The following is a 26,839-nucleotide window of genomic DNA, read 5'->3' on the forward strand; positions in this document are numbered from 1 at the left end:
CCATTAAATAAAATAATAGGAAATTTGGCATGTTGATATCAGACCACCCTACTCTTTGATCAGAATGGTAAAGTGTCGATCGGATGGTCGGCATTTAAAAGTGATCATGTTTGCTTAACTTGATGACCTATTTGCGTTATAAACGGTGATGAGGATGGTGATTAAGCAAGTTGGAGAAGAGGCGCCACAATGAGTGCAATGATGTCGGGCCCACTCTCCGTCCCGCTTTTTAAACCGGGAAGGGGCGCGGGCAGGCGGTTGTTACCCACGACGAATCCTCTCTCTCTCTCTCTCTCTCTCTCTCTCTCCCGATTGATGAAGCGGCAGCGACGATGGTCCCCGGCGATTCCTCTGCTCTTCCGCCTCTGCCTCGCCGTCCTCGCGCCACTTCCTCTTGCTACTGTGGCCGTGGAGATCCTTTCTAAATCCAAGCTCGAGAGGTGCATCAAGGCGTCCGGCTCCGATAGTGTCGACTGCGAGAAGAAGATCGTCCTCAATATGGCCGTCCCCAGCGGATCCGTAAACGCCCCTTTCCATTTTTCGCGCCCGTTAAGTTCAGTTAAACTGTGTGCAAAGTGTGATTTGGGTTGTCTTGCGTATTCCAGAGCGGAGGGGAGGCTTCGATCGTTGCAGAATTGGTGGAGGTGGAGGAGAATGATACACAACACATGCAGACCATTAGGTCGCCACCGATTATCACGATCAAGAAGTCGGCTGCATATGCAGTTTATGAATTAATATACATCAGGGTATGGACTGTAGACGCTGTCACTTACTGTGGATATTCAGTAGCGTTACGGACTTTATTTCTCTACTTATGATGTAAGGTTCTTGGTGGAGCCTATGCTTTTTACTTGGTTTGCATCAGTTGCCTGTTCTAACAAATCTATTCTACAGCTTATCTTTTCTCTTGGATAGCCAATGGGCATGACTATGGATAACAAGTTCCTAATGCTTAGAAAAATTGGATATGCTCATCCATTTGATTGACTTACAATTGACTAAGTTTAGAATGATGGCAATATACTTTACTCGATGCATTTTTAATTTAACAAAACCCATTCAATCCATGAAAACATTATTTTTTATTTCGTTTTATTTTGAATTAAATTAAGATACATCAAATTGGAACATTGACCGTAGTCGAATATCAAAATGTTGAAACATATATCCTACAAGTGTTAGTTGTATAACAAACTCTTTTGGTATCTTCTTTAGATCTTCAAAATGAATTTACAAGTTGTTGTTAGGTAGATAGGATACAAATGAAAAGCTTGATCGATATCAATTGGTATTGTATTGAAATTAGGAATTTGGCTTATGGTTCTGATTTTGGGTCAGTCATGGAATTGATTCAGTTTGGGAAAGGTTTTTAGTAAGTTTGTAGTTGACCTAAGTGTCATACGTGCAATAAATAGTATATGCTGAGACTTGTTCTTTAAGTATTATAATTGGTTTAGGATTTCTCTCGCTGGCTCTAAACAACTGAAAACCACAGATCTGAATTTGCATGTATTATGATTTATTAGTAAAATTTTATTCTCATTGTGGATTCCATGTTAACCTAGTGTTCTCTAAGACCAAGCTTTTTCTTTTCCATATTGATATTAGAGGAGCTTTCAGGAAGTATGACTTCGGATTTGTCTAATGTGAGCAGCTGTACCCTTTATTTTTGAAGTAATTCAAATCTTTACCTTGATTGCTACGTTGATTTGTTACTTGTTTTGATATATTTCCTTTTTGTTGTGTAGCTTAAATATTTAATTTGATTGATACACTAATTTGTTACTTGTTTTGATATATTTCTACTTAGTTGTGCTATTCATTTATAATTTGTTGTTTAAACGCATGGACATGGTTCTGTAACTAACTGACAGAGTCTACATGACGGGTGACATGGGATTGCAGCTTTTAGAAGAACAAACATGTTTCTTATGTGAACATAAAATATTATTTGAAATTGTTGCCTTCATGAAGGATAACAATAAGGAGGAAAAATAAAGAAAATAATACTGAACAATTTTCCTTGCTTTCTGCTTGTACATGCCAGAAGGAATGCTATTACAATGATCATGAAGCAAAAGAAAAGATAATTGACAGATGGAGAAATGAGAGAAGAGATTGTGGTAAAAGAATATTACAGATAACTAAGCTAAATAGCCCTGAAAATCAGGTATTGTTAGTCAAGTTCACGATGCCTGTTTTCTCCACAAAAACTGATATTTTTAGCAAGGATTAAATCACGACTGAATGAATACCTGTTTCTATAATCTACCAAACCAGTATGGTATCAATGTACAGTGAGGTCTACTGATTTGTACCACCTAGTATCCCCCAAAATAAAGGACCACTGTTTGAATACATGATTTCTAGAACTATTCTATATGATCTTTCGTATACACATCCGATTGCCTAATTAGATGATGCTTTTCTATTTAAATCATAAGGAGTTTAGATCGATAATATCAAATGCTGGTTAGGACACTATGTTCCCATCATCGACCTATATTTCTATGTAGAATGTTCCATTCAGAATTCATTGAATAATGGAGGAAAAAATCCCCTGCTCTTCTTCTCCTCCTCTTCCTTGTTCTACCTTTTTTTCCCTTCTCCTAGCAACAATTAGCCAGCAGATGGATGCCTCTTTTGTGTTATTGCTAGCATCGTAGGGGCTGTTATTGTCTTCTACTTCCAAAACTAGGAAGAAGATGCAAGTTTTGGTAGCGTGATGCATTCACAAAGAAGAAGCCTCAGGCGTGAAAATATTTGTCCTCTAAAAGAAAAAAAAGATTGGTCTAGGGTTTTTCTGGACACGTGGGAACAGTGTGATCCATGACATAGATTTACCCTTGCTAAAAAATTGAGGGTTTTCGGCAGTCCATACCAGTCTTATTGCTAGATATTTTAGGTAGTGACACTGTTTTGTCTTGACTTCATTTAAGAACTCTAATTAAATGGCTGCATTAATTTGCTTCCCCTGCAGCAAACCTCGCCCTTGATATCAAATTTTTTATTTATTTTGGTTCATATCTAATCCAAATATGAAAGATAAAAATAAAATTATAATAACCAATTTTGGAGCTTCCTGTGGATTCAAATTTTCTGGAACTTATATGATAATAACCAAGTTGGGAGAGGTCTGATGTCGTATAATTCAAGTACATGCAAGAACAAGAGGATTAGATCCCATCTATTTTCTCTTAATTTATGGTAGGCCCTTTCTGCGCAATGCACCATGTGAACATTGGACCTAAAATGTTCCAGAGAATGATGTTATGATATCTGGTGAGTGTTCTTGTATACATACTACAGATTGAAATTTTGTCGTTCTCAGCCAAAAATTCATATTGACTACAGATTCTAATTTTGTCATTCTCAGCCAAAAATTTATATTGCAATAGAAGTGAGTGTTCTTGGATACATACTAGTAGATTCAAATGTTTACTCTAAAGTCAAGTGATTGCAAATGATTCTAACATAGGATATCATGCTAAAGTTGATACAATTCAACTGGCTTCTATGTAAACCTGAGGGCTGTTTTTTTTTTCCTCTTCTAGGATGTTCCTTATAAACCAGAAGAATTCTATGTCAAAACACGTAAATGCAAACCAGATGCTAGCGCAAAAGTCGTTAAATTTTGTGAAAGGTGAGCAGTCAAATTCTTTATTTAATGGTATTACTGTATGCCTTGTTGATCATGTAGGTGCATAATTATTTTTATCTTTTTTGAAAGATTTTATGCACTAATTGAGCAAGACCAATAATCTAATATTTTATCACATTTATTTTTGTTCATCCTTTTTGGTTGGATATTGTCTTTATCACATTGGAAAAAAAAATTGCTTCATGATTTTTTGCTTTTATGATATATTTTTTTAAAATCTGTATTTGTTGTTATTATGATATAAGCTTTTGCCATCAACATGGGATAATTACAGCTGTGCTTGGTGTTTAAACAAAATTTTATTATCAGTTATGAACTAGTGCAGTAGTGCCAACTGTATAAGATTGGTGCCATATTTAGGTTTGTTGAACATGCCTAAAAACCAACTCCTTTGAAATTGCAGTTTACATTGTCCCATGGTTTGTTTCATGTGATTGCTTATGTGGATATGGCCATGTGACTTTGTTGCACAAGATCTATGCAGCCTCCGCATGGACTCACACTCTATTAACTTCAAATCTAAATTTCCTTTTTTTTTGTGCAAGTTTGACTCTAAATAATTTAAATTTTTAAGTTGTCCTATATTTTATTTGTTACATAGCACAGTGCTGCAGGATGAATAATACCCATGAACAATAATGTTTTTTAACAAATTCCAATGGTATACAACTTTTTGTTGAACTAAAACACAAAAATAAGTAAAATGAGAACCAGCATAGCATAACAATTAACTTATTCTGAGCATGGAACTTATTTTGAGTGTAATTTTAGCACCATTGTAAGTTTATCATTTGTGCATTGGATGACTAGTCTTTGAGTCACTATAACTGCCTCTCTGCTTGAAAGAATGGTAACTCTGCATGTATTGATCTCCTTCAACGTTGGTAAGAACCTCCTGCACTAGGCTGCTCTTTCTTTGACAGCCAGCACAGTATTATTTTGCAGATCCCTAATGATTCTTACTCCTTGCGACTTACAACTCTCTAAACTTAGGATATTTAGTAAGTTACCTCAATTGGTATTCTTTTTTCTTTTGGGTACTATAGATTGGTAATTATTATATTTACTATATTTGCTAGGTTGCGGGATCAAAATGGTCATATTATCGAGCATACTCAGGTCAGGCATCATTCTCTCATCTCTTAACTATTTGTTGATAAAATATTATTTCACTTTAGTGCAAGCTTAATCATAGAAAATTGACATTGCCCATTAGATAGATAAACTAACAAAGGAAATCATTCATCTATTAGGTAGGCAATGAACAAAAGAAATGGGCCACTTTCGTAGCAGCATTTTCAAACAACTTTATATTAACAGATGAAATGAACCATTGATTGTTTAATTAATTGCTTCAAAAGTTGATGGATAGTGTGTTCACATAATGGTGGTTTTAATATAGACTGGATTTTCATTACAATCAATATATGTGAAATCCCACATTGAGAGATGGTTTTGTTTTGACTGTCATGAGCACCTGATACACCTACGTTGTGATAACTGATAACCCCATCACATTGAGAGAAAATATGGTTTTATATTTGGATTCATGACTAATTAATTGTTTACTAGTAGTTTGGGCAATTAGCTATTTGGTTGAGTCATAGTAGATGTGGTACCAAAATGTACCTAGGTTATGAATATGTGGATTGATTAATCTTGAAGGAAATGGCTATCCATCGTTAGTGCAATGGGTATGCCATGATGTGGAGTTGCCATAGCTGCATCAAGATTTTGAAGTCTTGAATGATAAGATGCATTGATGCACTATGAACTATGCCATGACAAAGGCATCAGGCCTTGTAGTGTGGGAGCTTGTGATAAGCCATTCCACAGTGACTGGGAGATGATGTTGTCTTAACACTAGATGGGTCTATTAGTAACTTGTACTCAAGTATTTTGAGCTATGTGGTAGATGCCAACTTTAGTATATTGTCTGTTTTTGGCTTGTAAGTCTTTGGGTTAGATTGTGAAGACATAACATGTCTAATAATTGTTGTGATATGCAACAGAAGCAACATAAGATGTTCTCTGAGTTGATAGCGATTCTATCCTTGTCGCTGTGAGTAAGAAATAATGTGGTACCATTGAGAGTAACTATTTTGCTTTGGCATGTGATATACAGGGACAGTATTGAAGGCCCTGTGGTAGCTTATAATCCTTATTTCTTAATATATGGTAACTTGTAATCCTTTTTTGTAATACGTCCACCTCTTCGAGGTTTAGGGGCACTTGTGCTAGGAATGCAAATTAATAAGTGGATATTCTGTTGCCAAAGAGATGCAACTGCTTGAAGGTATACTATCAAGTCATTTAGACATCTTGGTTGCGAAGTCATTTAAAGATGTCCTAAAGTAAGAAAGCTTTTGCTACAGTGGTTGAGTGCTTGATGCTTTTCTTATATAATACATTTATGATCATGATCTTCTAAGGTTCTACATGACTGATTTCATCTTCATAAGGAATTGTCTCTCTTGCTTTTGAATTTTCTTCCCCTGTGATTGAAGTTTGAACTAGTTCATAATTTGAATTAGCCACCATCATTGTTTGCCATGTTCATCTATGCATAGTGACATGTTTCTCATGTTTTGTCTGGATTTTTAAATTTACATATGGAATTCAATCTATATGTTGCCCTGATAGATTCTTGTTCATTTCAAGGGATCTTGTAGATTATAAGAATATATTCATTTCCCTTGAAGTTTACACACAATTTGTGCCTAATTTCTATCTATCATATTGATTAATACAATAGTGCAAAGAACTATGTTTTATGAATTTGTTCTCTTTTGTGATAGCCAATTTGTTGTCCATGTGGATCGCAACATCGTGTTCCATCCTCTTGTGGGAACTTATGTAAGTATTGAAATGTGTGGCACTTCTCCATTTAGTTTATGTTGGTTGCTATTGACAATGCTTTGACATATTTGAACAGTTGATAAGTTGATGAAAGGGAAGGCCAATACTGCTCACTGTCTCCGGTTCCTAGGTGATTGGTATGCCTACTGTAGCTTCTTTTTTTTTTAAACCTTATACACCCTTAATATCTTTAGATTATATCTAGCATGTTTTAGATATTAAAATTATCATAGATTAACTTTAAAGCAAGGTTCGCCTTACTAGCTTGAAGTTTGAACTAATGTACCGGTTGACCGATAGTATGGTACATACCAAGGTATGCAATTTTGAATAGTACTGCCTGGTACGGGCAGTACATACCGGTCCGATGGCATATCGGTACGCGGACCGCTCGTTACCGGACGGAACATGCTATAGTGCTACATTGCTACAGTAAGAGGAAGAAATATTTAAAACCGCTTGGTAACAGTGATACAGTGCTCCAACGGTCAAATTGACCATTGGAGCCCTTTCTCATAGTATTTAAACCCTTCTTCTCCCCTATTTCACTCTATTATATTCTCATACTCTCTTAAACTATCTCAAACTCTTTTTTTCTCACATTTGTGCTCTCCTAAACTCTACAAAACAACGATTTATGAATTGAATCGAGGCTGATTTGGGAATATTAAGAGGAAAAACTTTCTAATCAACAGGTATGTTTACATAAGGACAATCCATAATGGACTGAAATATGAACCTTGCACAAGATATTCTTCAAAGCCCGAAAAAGATATGTGATACTATTCTTACCTAATTTACATTGATTTTGCTAAACTTATGCTATTACTATATTTATTTCTAACTTAAAAACTCTATCCTAACCTTTTTTTTTATTTCAGGTATTTTCGGAGGGTTTTACACCTAAATTAGATGTATCGCTCGGTACGCCCTAGCGTACCACTCGGTACATGGTACAGTACAGATATATATATAAAAATAAACGAGGCGACATCGCGTCACCTCAACGACATCGCCCCGCGTGGGAGAAGGAAAAGGCGACATCGCCGAGGCGATGCGACGTCGCCTTTTATAAAAAATATATACATATAAATATATATAATCTTTATATATATATATATATATATATATATATATATATATATATATATAAACGAGGCGACGTTGCCTGATTCTAGCAAAAAAAATGACAGGACTTCACGGGCGATGGATTGAGGTTCTCGATCCTATATATCTGTATCAATTTAATATGTTTGTCAAACCCAATCTTAAAATTGATTCCACGACATAGTATATTGAAGCACCGTATGCCATTGGTGCATCAATATAGTGATGGTCATAGTTTGTTCGTTGTGAACCATACATGTCCGAGGTGGTTCTTGAGGCAAGTATGATTGTGACATATATTAGTGCGGAGCATAGAGAGTATCGAAAATTTTACTTTTGCCACTAATCTGCTGCCCCATATCATGAGATCGATCGCTGTACTATTGCTCGGAGAAGAATGACCAACTATCATGTTGAGGTCTATGATCTGAATCTTCGGTGGCATATGTAAAATACTGCTCCTCGGTTTATGCACCACTCTCAAATTTGCATATGAGACCATCGAGTCCTCGACGTCGTTGCTATCGTTGGTTGAGGCATCATTGTCTATGTCGCTGCCATGTCTTTGGATCGAGTTAGTCGCTGAATGCGATTGAGATGCTATTTATATATTTTTGATTGGAGAGTTCTTCCTCTAACTTAAGTGTTAATCCTCCTTAATTAGCCTTCCAAGTTTGATCTAATCCACAAACTGTATCTTTGTGAAATTTTAGGAGAGTGTAAATGTGAGTGAGAGAAAGAAGTGAGTGAGAAAGAGATTGAAAGAGTATAAGAGTTTAAGAGAGTGAAAAGGGCCAAATGGATCTGACTATTGGAAAGGGTCAAATTTGAGTCGTTTATTGATAATAGTTGAAATCCGATTATTATCGAGTAATATAGGCTCATATCAGGCAATACAAAACCTTTTAGTATATACCACCTAGTACAGAGTGGTCTACATATTGATCCCCTATCAGATCAATATGTACGACCCGTACTAAACAATATACCATTGTACGATGGCACTGCTTTAAAGCAAGATTTTTAATATCATATCATACCGGTGTTTGCTTGGTACAATACGATACAGAATGCCGAGCGGTATACCTAAAAAAAAAAAAGAGGGCATAAAACCCTTTAACCTCTTACTATCTGTCTCAGTAAAAATGAGCGATGACGAACAGCCATCCTCAGTCACCGAAACAGGGTGATTTACAAAGGCGGTGATGGGTCGAGTTCCATCATCCGACGGTGTCGCTACGATAGGGGTGCGACGGGACCAGAAGCGGAGGAGTCGAGGTCGGAGGGAGGCAGCTTCTTCTTCCACGAGGGCTTCTTCAAGCAGCAGGTAGGAAGCGGTCCTAGAGGTCGCGATGGCATGGAAGGTGGTCGAGACGGTGGATAAGTGGCACGCCTCCCGGGGCGATGTAAGGGAAATGGCGTAAGCGATGCAGAGCTCCGGAAGCCTCTCCATTCTTGACTCTTCCTTCTCCATATCACGCTCAATTTGTTGCCTGTTCTCCTCTCTCTCTCTCCCTCTCTCTTTCTGTGAAAAGGGCAAAGAAAAGGAAGCAAGTTTTTGTGTTGGAGCATTGTTACCGGGTGGTACAGTTTGGTTTAAAAAACCCTGCTTTAAAGTACTATTGTAACTTCTAGTTGTAAAAGGAAAAATATTAGAACTGTCATGGATTCACCTGAAAGTACTGTAATAACTTGTCATAGTGGTAAAAAGAAAAAAAATCTTGTCCTAGTGATGTATAATACCAAGTTTCCATGGCTTTGGTGAAAGATATTACACCACAGACCTAGCTGTCAAATAAACAAATTATCAGGAGTCAGGACAATTGCTTCATACTGCTTATGATTCATTTGACATAAAATAGGAAACTTGAAGGTCGACTTATAAATGGATAAATTATCATTGAGGTTTTGATTTACCCCATTTTGCAATGTTCAATGTTTAACTCCAAGTAAAACAATTTACCTGCAAGGTTTCATATTTTTGGCATTGGGAAGAGATCGCTCGGCTTTAGTATTCGTATTGAAGTTAAGAAAGGTTCTTCACTTTCGGTGGGTTCCTCAGGAGCACCTTCTACTGGTTTGGTGATTAAGGCTTACATTATTTTGGCACATTCCTTACACAGTTGTATTTCATTCTTTGGTGCTCTTTTACATTTCTGTGCATGTAATTCAATATGATGCTGTTAGGTGTTATTGTTCACTGAAATATCTGTTGGTAATTTTTGTACTTTTCAACAAATATGATCATATTTAGTTCTACAATAGTCATCGAGATTAAAGTTATTAAAAAATAACATATGAAAATTTCATCAACAAGTGCTCAATGAAGAACCATTTCTGATTCATATTTCACAGTGTACCTTTTCCATTTTATGATGTAGCATATAACTTTCCTTGAGGAGATTGTAAATAAGAGTGATATATTGAAAAGTGAAACTTAAAGGCATTATTCAGAATTTTAGCATTATGGACTGAAAATTGGATATTATATAGCATAATTTGGCTATTAAATGTTATGCAAAGGACTGCAACTCCTAGACCTGATAATTTTGGCTGTTTAATAAATCTGATCAGGTGTAATCTTTATTTGGGTAATGCAAAGATTTCTGTGTTCTGGGGCTTGACCCAATTTCGCAAACCCTGCTTAGTTTAACATAAATAGTTCTTAGCAATCTTAATAGTTTGTCCAAGCAAAAATTTTTAGGTAGTGATTAGTAAGGCATATTTTATTATTCCCTAATAACTGACCCGAATTGAATTTTGTTCTTAAATATGTTTTGAACAGTTTGTGAATTTAAATTTATTTATTGGAAGAGTTGTAATGTTTGAACTAGTAAGAGGTGTTGAAATATCTCAATGAGAGGCAAATAATAATTTGCAGATGTGTTTGTTAAATCTTAGAAATATCATTAGTCTAGTCTATGAGCTTTGTGCAGGTCATTATTAAACCATTACCAATGCACACGTTTGCAATCAAACAATGCAAACATGAACATTTTCAGGTAACAAATTAATGTATATTGGAACAATGGAAATAAGTCCAAGGGGTGTGAGGGGTGTTGCTATTGTTTTTTTGTGATTGGGAAATAAATTTTGCCAAAGAGAGCAGCTTTTTTTTTACGTGGGTTGTTCTTAAAGTTAATTTAGGATGTCTTAGTTAAGTGTGGTCACCCATTTGAAACAATCAACCACATTTATAAAAAAGGTGACTTTTTGAGGTTGCCTACAGGGACTTTTCCCAGTGTTGATTTCGTTTTAAGGTAGTATACTATCCTTTGTTAAGTTAAGAGGAATTGAATCTCTTTTCTTGTTTTCAATAAACATTTCTTAGTTCTCCTTGCACTTAATTGTTCACAAATGAAAACATTTCTCATTTAATTGTTTCTAGAAACTCCACACATACTCAACATTCTCATCTTTATTATTGAAATTTTTATACATGTTATTTCTTAATTGTCCAGTATTTTGATCTGTATTGTATCGCTAACTTTACAATGTCTTATAAAATTTTCTTTTGACCTAAGAGGCAAATGCCAATTATATGGAACTCTCAATGTGATTTTAACTTTAATTACCCTGCTTGTATTATGTGAACAAATATCTTTATCAATCTCACCTTGTTGAATAATAGATGAAATATACCTATTCTTGTTCATCCATTCAACTATGCCGTTGGTTCTCTTGGCATGCTTAAACTGTATTTCATGATTTATCTTAGACCTACTTAGGCTAAAAACCTTACTTTTTAAAGTTTGTGTATCTCAAGTTTAGAGTTAACCATACATAATCAAAACAATATCTGAGCAAATAACATACAACATAAAGATCTTATGTATGACTAGTAATTTCATGCATTACTAATAGTAAAAATAATGAAATCTGGTCCTTGGTGAATTTTATGGTTATGGGAAACTTGTTAGACACATTCTTACATGATCTTTAAAGCTGGCTCTTGTTTACTGATTTTTAATTCATTAGCAATGAAATTAACCAATAGGTATCACTTATCTTTGCTTAAAATAGAACAATGAATCTAACATGTTCCCTGAAATATATCTGGATTCCATTGCTTGAATTAATAAATGAATTAAGCATTGCTATTTGGGGGCATTAGGTTGTGTCAATACATTTCTGAATGCATTGACTCGGTGATGTGCTAGTTGCTAGCTATGCTCATGTACTAGGCAACAGACCAAGCATTGGCTTAGCTATATAGCTATAGATATCGACTGGTACATACTGGTTAGACTACGTCACCGATACAGGTCTGAAACAGCATTCCTTGGTTGGTAGCACCGGCATGGATTGACATGGCATATGTTAATACCCTTTTGACAGGACATGTTTCCATTTGTGTTGGCATGTGCCGATTGGCTTTGTGATCTTTGAAGGGTACAGACCCATCTAGGAAACACTAATTTCCTCAAGTGTGCTGAAAAAAAATTATATGTACTAGGAGACCATTTTCCTGATCTCAAACATCAATGCTTGTATGGGATGACCATATTTTTCATCTCTAACACTTTGTTTACACCATTAATTAGCACATATGTGGAACACAAAATGACTTGTCAATCCAAAAACAAATAATATTTTTATGAGCCGTCAAAGTTATCCTGCATGTCTGGTTGGATAAGATATATTAATTTTCGTCCCTCTCAAAATTGATGTCACATAAAGCTGATTGTTTTTAACTTTTTATTAAATTTATAGTCTAAAAGTTTTAATACAGAATTATCAACAATAGGGAATTTGATGATTTTTCTCATTTTTAATTACTTCAAAATAGGATTTCATAATATTTTTAGTTGTCTTGGAAAATTTTAATACTTTAAGTTGTCTTGGAAAATTGACTCTCTATCTTATGCATTCTTCTTCTTTTTTGGAAAATTGACTCTCTATCTTATGCATTCTTCTTATGATTGTCAAAATTTGATGGGGTCAATGGTTTATACATGTGCATGGTCCATATGGAATTGTCTGATTTAATGCTATAGTGTTGAGTTCTGAATAAACATGTGTAATCTTTACCGCTTTAAGGAATTAAGTGTAGTATTAGCTACAAGTTGAGGTTAAATTGTATATTGGTGTTTTTGCAGGAAGTGATTGTTGGTCCTGAAAATAGAACTGTACTCTCTAATGACAAGTTTTTGAGAGTAAATCTAATTGGTGATTTTGTTGGATATACAAGTCTCCCATCTTTTGAGGACTTTTATCTTGTGATACCAAGATCGGTATGTGATATATGTCATGAATTATGTTCACTGTATGGTTATTGATATCTTGTACATCAGGTTTAGTTTCGGAGAAAAGAAGTGACTAAAATTTTTACTTAAGCACCTGTTTGCACTTGAATCTTTCTCATCCTTTTTCTTATTCCATCTACTTGACTTCTTTATTCCCCAGTTTATGCCTCCATTCTCGTCATCATCATTTTAAATTGTGCCAATTCATGTGGGTTGAATATTTAGTTCAATAATAGATGAGAGCGAATAATATGTGCCATTGCACTTTGAAGTAAACATGGTATCACAAAAACCCTTGCTGTCCCAGTGGCACGCTTACTACATATGATCAGAATGTGGAGTGGCAAACCATACTAGATAAGAAGTTCATGCAATTTACTATTGTTTCATCTCTTGAAATATTCTGTTTAAGGAAAGAAGTATTGATGTGTAGCAAGCAAACCAAGGATTTTAATTTTGAATGATACCGCCGGCACCGGGCGGTACGTACCGGTCCACCAGCAGATCGGTACGTGGACTGCCTGCTACTGGACGGTACCATCGATTGGGGTTATTTCCGCCCTGTTACCGCCCGAAATCAGTCGGTAACAATCGATTTCGACCGTTGTCGCTCGCTACCGGGCAATATTAGCTGAGGGAGAAGGAAGAAGAGTGAGAAGAAAAGGAAGAACCTGGAGATCCGACGTCGCTCTCCATCGACGATCCTGATCCGTTGTCGCTCTACCTTGTCGGACATCACAGATGAGATGTTGCCTCCTCTTTGTCTAAGGCAATGAGGCCTCGGCGTCGTCGGCTTCTTCTCCTCATCCGCGTTGGGAGAAGAAGCTGCTGAGGCTTCGTGGGGAGAAGAAACGAGGCGTCGTCACCTCGATGATATCACCTTTTTTTAATAATAATAATAATAATATTATTATTATTATTATATATATATATATATATATATATATATATATATATATAGGTATACCAGAGCATACCGAGAGATATGCTCATATCATACTATATGTCGGTACGGTACGAAATTACGAACCTTGAAGCAAGCTACTTGATTGATATCCGTTTATAACTAGACTGGGTTGAGGACATGTTGTACCCATCTTTGCTTAAATATTATTGTGGGACCAATTCAAAAATTAACTGGTCCAACTAAATGACTCCAATGAATCAACCTCCACCTGTAGTGGCTCAAACTGATCCCGACTTTTTTCTTGGCTACACTTAGGGTTTCAAAGATGCAATGCAAGGAAAGAGGAGGCACCTATGGAGTGAGTGGGGTATCTTTGTAGCTTTGGTGGACTTTGTCATCATTGGGTGAATTCATTTTATGGGGTTATATTTTTGCCAGCTGGCATAGATACAGTTTGTGGAAGGAGATTTGTGATATCATGCATATATCTATGAGAGCTTGGACAAATGAAGAGTGCATTAGTTAATCGATGTGAAACTATATGGCAAGAAGTATGGTAACAGGATTTAGTAGGCATGCCAGGGATTACTAACCTAAAGCTCTTCTGTGCTCTTCAAATATGCTTTACATCTAAGTTCCAGAGCTTTTACTTGTCCAACTTGGATGACGATACTTATTCTAAATTGTTGTATATTATCATAATAGAAATGAGTCTGGAAATTGTTTCTGACTATCACAGTTATATTTAAATTGTTGTATACTATGATAATATAAATGATCCTGGAAATTGTTTCTTTACCATCACAATTAAAAGAATATGTATCTGTAACTGACATTATACTTTGATATCTTATTCTGGAATGTTTACCTTATTTGCTTGCTATAAGTTGTCTCATATTGCTAGGGTCCTCCTGGTCAACCAGAAAATCTTGGACAGAACTTCTCAAGGTGGATGCTGTTGGAGAGAGTGAGGTTCTCATTAGATGGTCTGGAATGCAATAAAATTGGTGTTAGTTATGAAGCTTACAGGAACCAGCCTACCTTTTGCTCTTCCCCATATTGGAGTTGCTTGCATAATCAACTGTGGCATTTTTGGGAAGTAAGTGATGTTGAATTATATGCACTACTATTTCTTTAAAATGGTTGGTTACGTGTTTGATGAATACAACTCTTGGTCACTAATTTCTAGAAATTGGGATAATTACTTGCTCATGATGCTTTAAGTATATGTTTAGTTTATTGTTAAAGAACTATATCTTTTGGGCATCCTTTTGTGGTAGTCATTTAAGTTATTTCCCACATTTGGATGTCACAGTGGGAAAATCCTCTCTTTCTCGTTCTTTCCTTCCTTTTCTTCTCTCATTACTGTTTTCTTCTTTTTTTCTTTTTTCTCCATGCTAATTGGCTATCTCTACCTGTCCAATCTTTAGCCCAATCTTTCTCGTATGTAATCAACAGACCTTAAGTTTCCACTATCCTGTCATCTGCATATTGCACCACAAAGCTTTTTGTTCTTGCTTTATAGCATCTCAACCAGGAAACTGATAGTCCTAACTACCAATAAGGCAATAACAACAGCTTTTACTTCTTGCTTTATAGCATTGAGTGCCTGTCAAACCATGCTGAGATCCTGCCGCCTTTTCAGCCTTTTATCATCTCTTTTTGTCACTATTGGTTTCCTGGTTTACAATACAATTTTCCTCTTAAATTCTACCACCTTTCTTTGTTTTTTGAACCATCCGACAAACTCCAAATGGCCACCATATTCAAATGACTGTAGCCAATGCATGCAACACATGCTCAACCCTCTTTTAATCCTATAGTTCTAGTCAGTAACATTAATTGCTATTTGGAGCTTTAGTTCAACCATTATTCCACCTTATTGAACCATCTAAGCAAGCTTCCAACTATGTGATGAGTATTTGTGGGTCTCGAAATGCTTCATAGTAAGCTCGAGAGCAATGACAATGTTCAATTATTTTAGCTATATTCTCCTGCATGATTTTGGTGTCAAAATCCTTTCTGATAATTGCACTTACTTTGCATATAAAGTCTTCATCTTTATCTATTACGGACTTAACCATGCCAAGCGATATGGATACTGTTATTATCTTGCATTGATCTGATGGATAATGTTTATATCTGGATTCATGAAACTTAAGATTAAAGGTTATCTTATTATAACAGGCGGACCAAAACAGGATAGGAAGAAACCAACCACCTCAGTATATGGTTGAACGGAGGTTTGAAAGGATAAATCAACATCCAGTTATGATTATTTTTCTAGTTGATTTGTACTTTTTTTTAGATACTATTCTTTTCCTAACTAATCACTTACTATTCTCTTGACATTCTATAATCTACTTCATGCAGAATGCTGGGACACATACATTCTCGGTTGGCATAACTGAGGTTCTCAACACTAATTTATTGATAGAACTGAGTGCTGATGATATCGAATATGTTTATCAAAGGTACCTGCTGGCTATTGATGCTCTTATTTGTTCAGTGTGTTCTTGAACTATAAATATCTGTAAAAACTGCATGCATAATTTTATTCTACTTAATGATGCTTATGGTCTCCGATGCCATTACATGATATAGAACAATTTAAATCAATCATTCTTTGTAATTAATGATTTATTAATGATTCAATAGAGTTATGCTGTGTATGACTTTTGATTTATTAAAATACTCATCATAGTAGAAACAATCATACGTTGTGCTTGAGAAAGCTAGAAGCTGACAATGAGCTGGTAAAATTTGCATGTTGTGAATCAGATGGTTCCAATTGATGGTAATTATTGAGAAATCACTTGTGGCTCAGGACTTCTAGTCTAGAAATAACCTTATCAGTCAGTCTTTGTATGAGATATATGTTGGTCCAAATTAGGTTTTTAGGAGGGAAATGCTCATGGACACTCCTGTTCCCACACCCCATTTTGGAAACAGCTTTGTGTTCTGGTCTACCCTCCAGGTGAAAAAGATAAAAGACAAAGAAGAGATGGTCAGAAACACTGAGATAGAAAAAGGACATGATGACCTTAGGACTATATGGTGCATAAGGAGAACTAGATGTCAAAACTCTGTATCCATCCAGCTAAATACTTTATGATATAAAAATGTTTATTGCACCTTGTTTCATATAGATGTGTCGCTAAATTTATTAGATTACAGTTTTAAGGATACATCCCTGCATGTTTCTAGCACTGGAAAAAATGAAGTGCATGGAAGAAATGTCAAAAAATGTATGTATCGAGCTAATTACTTTATGATATAAAAATGTTTATTGTACCTTGTTTCATATGTACATGGAAGATATTACCCTTTTACTCAAAGGATCAACATAGAATTAAGTAGTAAATGTAAATGAAAATTCTTTTCGAGTAAAAAGGAACAAAAGTTTACCCTTCTAAATTTCTAATTTCATTGAGAAGGCCAGTATGAAGTGGGATCACTAGGAAAGTGGAGAATGGTGTGGATCCTGGAAGCTACAGATCAAATAAGTAATGGAATTGTCATCATAGATTGAAGCGAACACCTAATATCAAGCTAAAAGAAGAATAGCTTTTTGTACTCTTTAGCATTACTAACTTGGTTGAGGTTAATCTGTTCTCTCCTTCAAAATGATTCAGCAAACAGCAATGAAAAGCTCATCACAGTTGATGAATAGCTTGTAATTAAGTTGTCTTGCTCCTTAATCTCACCTTGCATTATATAAGTTGAAGAGTAGGTTAGAGATGTATTTTTGTTTAAGCACTTTAACAATTTAGTGGAGAAAAAGGATTCAGCTTGTAGGCAATTGATGTTCTGTAAGGTTACTAATATATAGAACAACCTATGAAATTTTTTGGGCATAGTACTTCCAAATGGAGGTAATTGTTGATTCCAAGCCACGTAAGGAGTTACGACCTTAGTGGTTTCTAGCAAGGACTAATTGATTGATATTGGTCTTCTAATGGATCATTGCATTATCGATAAACCCCATACCTTGTGTTGAGGCTGAGCATGGAATTATGCTAGATCCTCATGAATCTGGGCCGAATTGTAGCTGATCTAACTTGCATTGAAGTAGATCAATGTGTAGTACACGTGATGTTGAAGCTTTGAAACTAAAAATTGTCTTTATTTAATCCAAAACTCATTGTTAAACATAGAAACTAATTGATTTATTTGATATGGGAGAAATACCAAGTTGGTTCTCAAGAAATTCACACAGTAGTAGGAGAGTAAGCTCCAGATACTTTAGAAATTCTAAGCAGAATGGGAGTTATATGAAGGAGAACCAAAGAAAAAAATCAAGAGAGAAAACAAGGCTGCTTGAGGATAAGAAAGGGGTCTCTTGAGATATATGAAGAGTAGGACAAGTTGGGTCAGCCTATCACCTGGTATTTATCAGCTAGTTACCAGGCTGACTGCCTGAAACAAGTTTACCAGGTGGTATGCCTGGTACCTAATTGAATTGGGTGAATGTTCTTGGTCCGCATATTAGGCACCCGTCAGACTAGTAAATGCTGGTTCATACTGGCATATATGAGCAAAATCTAAATCGATGGTTCTTGGAACCTAGAATGCTCCTACATGTTTGGCAAAGGGCAATTTAGATCCTCCAGAGATTGGGAAGTAGATGGAAGTTCCTGTTGTAAGATCCTTGGTGTTTTGGACCAAATTGGCATGTTCATGGATTCCAAGGGCATACATAAGTCCAAAATCCAGCTTGGTCAGGCCGTGTTGTCTAATCATCTCAGAGGCCTTATATTTGTCATAACCACAGATACCAAAGCTAGTACCTTCTGCTTTTAAAGGCATAGCAATCTAAAATTTTCAAGAACTTAAGCAATAACAGTATATTATATTCTCATATCTAGAATGATCATCCATATTCTTAAGGATGTGATAGTTTGTGACCTCCAAAGTGCACAATCAAAACATAGTTTATTTTTAGTTTTACATATATACATACATATATATATATATATATATATATATATATATATATATATATATATATGTTTACAACTTTACTGTATCATGCTAACTTTTACTTTATTTGTATCATGGTAGCATGCAGATAATACAATAAAAAATTGTGTATAGTATTTAGTTGTCTTCTGAGTTATGAAAAATGGCGCCGTTGCACCCTACCTAGACCTCTATTGGGTTAGCCTTGTGCACTGAGCCATCTTATGCATATATCAAGTCATTCTTAGCACTTAATGTACCAATAATTGGAACTCTAAAACCTGAGATGACACATAGACACTGGTATAATTAAATAATTAAACTATAAATGTTTCTGTTATATGTTTTCTCCTATGACCTGTGTTTTGTTCTTATCATGTATAGTAGGTTTGACACTGCTAAGATGTTCAACAGTTAATGTCCTACGAACAGAAACAAGTTAACTTAAAGATGTCAAGCACTGTTACAACAGAGTTACTTGGCTGTATCCATGAGTCTAGTAGAAACTGAAAAATAGTACTATTGGCTGACCAAAAGATTTTTGTTCTCTGCAATAATGGTGTGGTTATGGATCCTGTTGAACACTTTATATGTGCTATATAAAGTTCAGCTAGCAACACATTATATGAAAGGATGGGTTTGTTCTGGGGACTCAACCTTGTTTTTGTATGGATATATCATGTAGAAGTAGTTTAAGTTCATCATATTGAAATAGCATGATGAAGAAAATTGTGAAGAAATCTTGAGTAGTTGCCAACAATTTCATTCATGTTTTCTTTGATGGGGCAAGCTCTCAACATTTTGTTACTTCTAATGCAGGTATTCTACAGAGAATAAAGTTTTAGCATTTGGCATAAATTACTTATGACTAATATTTTTAGTGATACATTTGCTTGCCTTGAGACTGTAAACATATTAACTAGCATTATGGGTTATGTAATTCCTTTAATATAATTACGATTTAGTAATCCTAATTTTGTTGATTATGTTATTTGTCTTTGTCCATATCTAGAGTAGTTACACTACTTCATGTCAAATTTCTATGTTTGGTGTATGATTTTGAAAAAAGTACATCATTTATAATTAATAGCATTATTGTTTTCTTTCAGGAGCCCTGGAAAGATTTTAAGCATAAAAATCCCCACTTTTGAAGCCCTATCACAATTTGGCACAGCGACAATAACAACTAAGAACATTGGTGAACTAGAAGCATCTTATAGTTTAACAGTATGTTTGTTGAGTCTCAACCCCTTGGCATCGATTGCTAGATAATAATACTTATTTCTTAAGAAAAAAAATCTCTCTTAGAGTAATTTGACCCGAGAGACTTCTGATTTATTGTATAATAGATAAATTTGACTTTTAAAGTCCATAAATTTGAATGTGTTGAGGACAATTAAAAGAGTGCCTATAGGATTACTTTAAGTTTGACCTCTACTTCTAAATTTTGACTATTTATTATCTTGCAGTTTCACTGTCTAAGTGGTGTAAGTTACATGGCGGTAAGTTTATTTTGCTCATTCCTTCATGTTTACAAATTACATTGTCATACTTGTGCTACTCTTGCATATTTGTTGCTAAAAAAACTTTAAAACATCTTTCCTAAAGAAGTGAAAACTTTGCATTAGTCTTATGTAAAACACCAAATACTTTGGAAAATACATATGTTATCAAACTGAAATTTGAACTGTATGTTATCGTATCTTTTGAAAAATTTAGAGAATCTTTCATTTACTTTTTATGTTAGATAAATTTGCATGTGAATTAAAATTTTTAATCATTCTAACCTACTATATTCTTCAAAAAGGATTGATTCTTTGCAAGCTTTTTCTGTTTATAGAGCATTAAAATTTAGAGTGATCAGATTTGGAGTCAGAAAGATAATCTTTCAATATTTCTTTTTTTCCTACCTATAGTTCTCGTTAGCTAGTTTTTCACTATGATGCCTAACTATATCAACGAGCCATAATGTTCCATCTATTTGGGGTTGGTTATGTGTATTTTCTTTCCACTACTGACTTCTATATAAATTAAGAGTAGCCAAATTTCTTTTTATTCACACCACTAATTATATTTTAAACTGCCTCTTTCAACATGGTCATTTATATATCTACTTTGAACATGTCTATACAAGTGTTCAATTATTTTTCTTTTGTCTTTTTCTAATTGTCTTCTTCCTTTCCTCTTATCTTACATTTTGTCTTCCTTTTAAATTGTTTCTCTTTATTATTAAAATATTTATCTTTTCCAAATGGTGTGGATATTGATCTGTCCAATGCATGCAGGAACAATTTTTTATACTGAAACCAGATGAAGAGGTTACTCGATCATTTTACATATATCCAACCACAGATCAAGCTGCAAGATATCAGTGTGCAGGTGTGTTGTAAGTGTCCAATTTGTAAGGGACCAACATTTTTACATTTGCTTCATTTATTGTCTTTAAACTGTTTTTTTTTTCTTTTATCATTATTTTTAGTATTTTTTAAAGAAAATTTCTTCTCATGTGCAGCTATACTCAAGGGTTCTGATTTTAGTGTACTTGATCAAGCAGAATGCCAGTTTACTACCACTGCTACTGTTCTCGAAAATGGATCACAGGTCTTCTTAGTCCTTGAAGTTGATATTTTTTTGACATATTTATCACTGAAGATATCGATTTTTGAGTTTCTGATAATCAGCTGTGAAGTTGGTTTTGTGGATCATCAGTCTCTACTTGTGTCATGAGATTTATTTTTTGCTTTCGGAAAAATAAGCTAATTATATGTGTAATTAGATTTTAAAATCTTAGTGTGAAATTATGATCTTTAGACAGATGAAAATAGATTTTATGAGGCTGATTTGATGACCACAAAATATCATATTATTTTCTCCCAGAAACATATAATCCGAAAGAATGTTGATCACAGTTACTAGTGGCATACATCAATTATGTTTCTTTAATAAGTATTGCATTTATCACATGCATATGTTTGTGTTGTTCGTTTCAGTTATTGAACTTGAGAAGTTCAATTTGCTTGCATGTAAGACCTTGGAAAGAAACAAAATCGTAGGTATCTTAGCTTCATATATAAATAGGATATCCCTAGAGAATGCATCCATAACCTGTTTATTAGACTTGTAGCATAATGAAACCTACCCATGTTTATCAGGAAAATTCAACTGAAAAATTTTGGAACCAAAATAGTTAACTAGGACTTGAATATGTCTGATTGGTTTGAGATAGCCAGGAAGCCCAATATCTATCACCATAAAGCGAGGATAGCAGTTCAGTTTCACCAATTCTTTGTGCACTTGGAAGCTAAACAAAAGTTTCAATCATGTTGTACTATTAGAGCTGATTAACTGTACGTGCAAGAGCATCATCCACTCTGAACATCCTCAAACAAATCTATTATAGAGCAAATCAAAGTAATTTGGGAAATTACACCTCATATCTCATAAACTACAAATCTATAATACCAAGGATTCAGATCTTGGCTCGATCACAGTGCTGGCCAACTAATTGTAAATAAGATTGGCGTGCCATTGGAAAAAAAGTTTTTAGGAAAAAGGAAAAGGGAAAAGAAGTTTTCAATAAAAAAAATACTTGTTGAAAGAAAAAAAGACAGCTTATCCTAAGAGCTTATGAATTGGCATATCCTACTGTTATTTGACCTATCCTTTGATGAGATTCATTAATGAGTAATATATGTTGCAGAAAACTACAAAAAGTGTCATCCTTTTTGTTATTTTTTTAAGTTCTAAGCTGGAAAAAGGTATGGACTGTGACAGATTATGCCTGCTTCAGTGCTATGCTGCCTTATTGTCATGGTAGGTTGTGCTAGGCCAGCATTACACTCTTGTTCATATATATCACAGGTAGTCAAATACTTTGTTACTTATATTATAATGAAGTACTGACCACTTGACTGTGCATAATAATGCACAATCACTGTGATGTCTGCTTGGAGACATCCAACCTTTTCAATACCTGTCTTATGTTGAATTTTCAGATATCTACCCCACGCTCTTTTCCTTTCCCTTATCTCGTACTTCATCTCTCTTCTTTCACTTTCCGATTTGCAATGTGCAATTGACAGCATTTTTTGGATGCTATAATTAGTTTGATCTGATTCTATTTTGCATTCAATATATTTCTTTCACGCCGATGCCAGAATTTATACCTCAATTCTTTCTCACATGAATGTGATAAGGATTTAAAAATTGTCATCTTCGAGATAGGAATAAATTAATCCTCGTATCTCTTTTGTAGTTGTGCTAAATTAATCCAATTACTTTAAGAAGGTAACAATTTTGTGTTGACTATATATTACATAGGAACTAACTACTAGTCAACTATTTAACAAGACGATCTTCCTACATGCTTTATTGGCCTTGATGGTATCTTAAATAAAGTGAATTTGTATAGAAAGTTCATATATGACACACCATATTGCTGTTTGTCTGGTTAGTTGCATACTTGGTACTTACCGCGTAATGTACTGTGTTATTCTATGTTCTGATACTAGTGCTTAACCAAAATTTGTGCTGAAAAAGCTGCTGGCATGCTCCATGATTCATGTTAGTTTGGTACCAACATGGCAGGTACTGTGATATATACTAATAAGTCAAAATTAAATTGAGAATGTGATTGGAAACAGAACGTTGGTTACTCTTTTATAGAATATGATGGCTAAAACATGATATAAACTGTACATTATTTACTAAATACCACCTAAAAGTATTTACTTTTGTATAGAATATGATGTAAACTGTAGTTAGTTTTTTAATGTGATTTTTGAGCAACTTTTGGTATGTGATTTAGTGTTTTTATTTGTTAGTGACTTTTTGATATCAAATATGGCAGCACCTTCTAGTTTCAGTACAGTTCAACATGATTTATTTTTTCTTGTATTTGTTGGTAACTACTCAAGTGATTTCGAATATGAATGTTCTATCTAGATCTTGATTGTAGTAGGAGAACATATTTTATTTACAAATATTGTATTCCAAACAGGATCTATAGCCTAAAATTTTTATCCTGGTTGCCTCAGTCTTCTATCAGTGATGGTAGCATATCTATCCAGCTAATTTTAATCTTTCTGAAGATGTTTATCATATTTTTTGCTGATAACATGTTATTTTATTTATCTTTATCATATACCAAATCCTCATTATTCAACAACCTTCTTTCAGTTCATTTGTTAAGAATGTTGCAGATAGTTCCTGCTGATGAATTGAAAAAGAATGAGATAAATAGTTTCTTTGAAGCTATTAAAGGGGCCTGGAGTATGATGTGGAGTGGTTTGGTCGACTTTTTTACTGGGAGAACATGTAGGTGTGTAACTGTCCAATCAAATTATTTTAGAATCACAGTCGCTTTAGTCCGTAATTAAAGACCTATCTTAAGCATAATATATGAATCATATACGGCATTACTTCCAATATTTGGTTTTACTCCATATAATTGATGAGACAATCAGTGTTTGCAGCAACACATGCAAGATATTGTGCCTTGTTCAAAGTTCAGTCTTAATTGGTAAATACGCTAGGTTAGTATTAGAGAATCATCTTTTATTATGTGCACAAGGAAATCATGAACGCATTATGGCAGAGTATTTTCTGGTCTGTGCAGTAATGTATCTACACTCATTTGGTGGAGATACTTTTAAGGGAGATATATTTTTGGGACATATAATTTTTCTCAGGAAGAATCTTAGATTGGCTAAGAACTCAGCAGCCTAGATGTGACCTTGGTAAAATCTCATACTTGCCACCTTGACATTAGAAAGGGCTCCTTCCCTTTGTTCGCACTTCATACTGTGTAACTCTAGTTTTTGTTGCTTATGGCGACCCATCTATGCTTAAGAGCCAATAAGTTTTATCTAGTTAGCTAAGTAAGTTGTCAGCTAGCTTAGCTAGTAAATGCCTGTAATAGCAAGCCCTTGGTATCAAATCCTGTCTTCATTGTCTACCCTTTGAAAAAAAAAAAAAGACTCATCTATTCTTATAAATCCAGATCCCACCATTCCAACTTATTCATGCTAATCTTTCCTTTGCCCTCTAAAACTTTGGTGCTTATAGGACCTCTCTGGACTTGTCATATTTTTACCCTTGATATTATTAGACAAAAAATAGGTATTGTGGTTTTGATGAGTTGGCAGCAGCTTGAGGTAAGAAAATGATGTAATAGGCAGAAAAGCAATAAGAAATTGGTTGGGGCCAACTAGTTGACCGTGTCTACTAATAACTTGTCATGGAAACAACAGTCATAGAATAAAGGGTATCAAAGGAGCAGAAGCGAGGGTGGGTAAAGTAGGTGCGTTGACTTTGATAAGTTGGTAGAATCAAGGATTTTGCATTGAATTTGCTGTAGCAGGAGATCTTGGGTAATTAATTAGGTAAAATGGTGCTGATGGAGCAAACATATGATCTTATATCTTCATGTTTAACAGTAAAGAAATCTATTGCTAGTTAGACATTGTTGGTGCCTTGGTGGCACAGGCTGAGAAAATGACTGCAAATGGTTCTCAGTCACTATGATAAAAAATGGTTCACCTGTGATAATTTTCATTGAACATAGTAGACGCCTGCTAGACCACAAGAGGTGAATAATTGAATTACTCAGGCTGCCCACCAAATTTTTATTTTGTAAAAGCATAGAGAATTATGCTTTATCAAAGCCTCGGGAATCTTTGTTTTTTTCCTTTTACCTTTGATAAATCACTTGTGTCTATATCTTTTGTAAGAAGGTATCATGTCTTTTATGTTTATGTCATGCTTTATCATGTCTTTTACCTTTGATAAGTCTTTTGTAGCATACCTCAAAGCACAGTAGTTGTAGTGTAGTATCTGTTTATCCCTGATATCCTCTTATCCTATCATCAGAAAGTGCTTATTTACTTCATCTAGAGGCACATAGAAGCTGTGATTCATCTACCGCACGGTACAGTATAGAAATAAGTTTGTCCATAATCATCACATGTCTGCATTTATCTACTTGTATACACGAATGCAACCATAAAAATGATGTCAATCAAGGTCAGTCATTTTCCTATTGCAGGCATATAATCTCTTTCAGATTAATGAATGAAGCCAGATAATTTCGTTGGTAGTACATGATTAGTAGCATGCTTCTCTGTATCTTATCCTAATAGTGCCAAGTATGACTTCAAAATCTTTCATTTGGCGCAGAAGTAAATGTCAAAGTTTCTTCGATTTCAGTTGCCACGTACAATATGTCTGTGTGAGTTGGATAGTGATGTTTGGACTACTGCTTGCATCACTCCCGACAGGTACGTTTCCTTTGTAGTGACTGGTCAGTTTCTAAACACAATTCTGAGCATGTTTCGAAATTAACATATCTTAGAGTTGCAGGTACTGTGCTCCTCTGGCTACTGCATCAAAAAGGATTTTTTGATCCAATCTATGATTGGTGGGATGATCGACTTAAAGGCACAAAGAAAAGGAATAGAATCAATTCAAAGCATGCAAAAAACGTTAAGAAGCCTGGCCTTAGACATCAGAAAGAAACTGGCCGGGATGTGCACCACAAGCACAAGCCAATTCCTTCACACGATGGAAAGAAGCCAAAAAGCAGTCACAGTCATCGTGTACCCCACAAACATATCCATCTTGGCTTGGCAGAAAATGATCGCTCTCACCTTAAACACGACACTCATCTCCATCTTCATAAAGTGAGGCACAAGCACAAACATAGCGAAAGTTACCTTGCTCAAACCCACAAGTCCAACAAAAACCGGCCGATATCCACGGAGATGGGAGATATGAAGCGCAAGATAACCAGATGCAGTGATGAGAAAGATTCGAGGCACAAACATGTCTATCGTCAGCTGCATGGAGCAAACTCGCATGCGAAGCACGATAAGGATCTTTGGAACTATATGTAACCGGTTTCTTTCTTGTATTAGGTATTCACAATGCCAACTCCTTTCTTTTGGTGAAGAAGCTATTGAAATCAAAATGTCTAAGCCATGAATACGGAGACAACGTATAACCTGTTTTTTGTTTGCTAGGAAAGCAAGCACACGTTCTATCTCCTGATCTATACTCACTCGCTCCCTCAAGGAAAACATGTCTTCGTACAAATAC

The 26,839-nt window shown here is 35.0% G+C and overlaps 1 protein-coding gene across 1 annotated transcript; it reads left to right on the forward strand.

Moving 5' to 3' along the window:
- Positions 1 to 189: 189 nt before the first annotated feature.
- On the forward strand, positions 190 to 26,711 carry LOC103994034 (protein HAPLESS 2). Its single transcript, XM_009414299.3, has 18 exons — positions 190 to 519; positions 606 to 749; positions 3,558 to 3,646; positions 4,744 to 4,783; positions 6,463 to 6,520; positions 6,600 to 6,660; positions 9,601 to 9,679; positions 12,730 to 12,864; positions 14,688 to 14,882; positions 15,971 to 16,051; positions 16,157 to 16,257; positions 19,855 to 19,972; positions 20,215 to 20,247; positions 21,031 to 21,124; positions 21,258 to 21,346; positions 23,947 to 24,065; positions 25,922 to 26,022; positions 26,105 to 26,711. The coding sequence occupies exons 1-18, from the start codon at positions 190 to 192 to the stop codon at positions 26,635 to 26,637; spliced, it is 2,400 nt and encodes a 799-aa protein (XP_009412574.2). The 3' UTR covers positions 26,638 to 26,711.
- Positions 26,712 to 26,839: the final 128 nt, after the last annotated feature.

This window comes from Musa acuminata, chromosome BXJ1-1 (genome assembly GCF_036884655.1).
Source record: "Musa acuminata AAA Group cultivar baxijiao chromosome BXJ1-1, Cavendish_Baxijiao_AAA, whole genome shotgun sequence".
Taxonomy (NCBI): domain Eukaryota; kingdom Viridiplantae; phylum Streptophyta; class Magnoliopsida; order Zingiberales; family Musaceae; genus Musa; species Musa acuminata.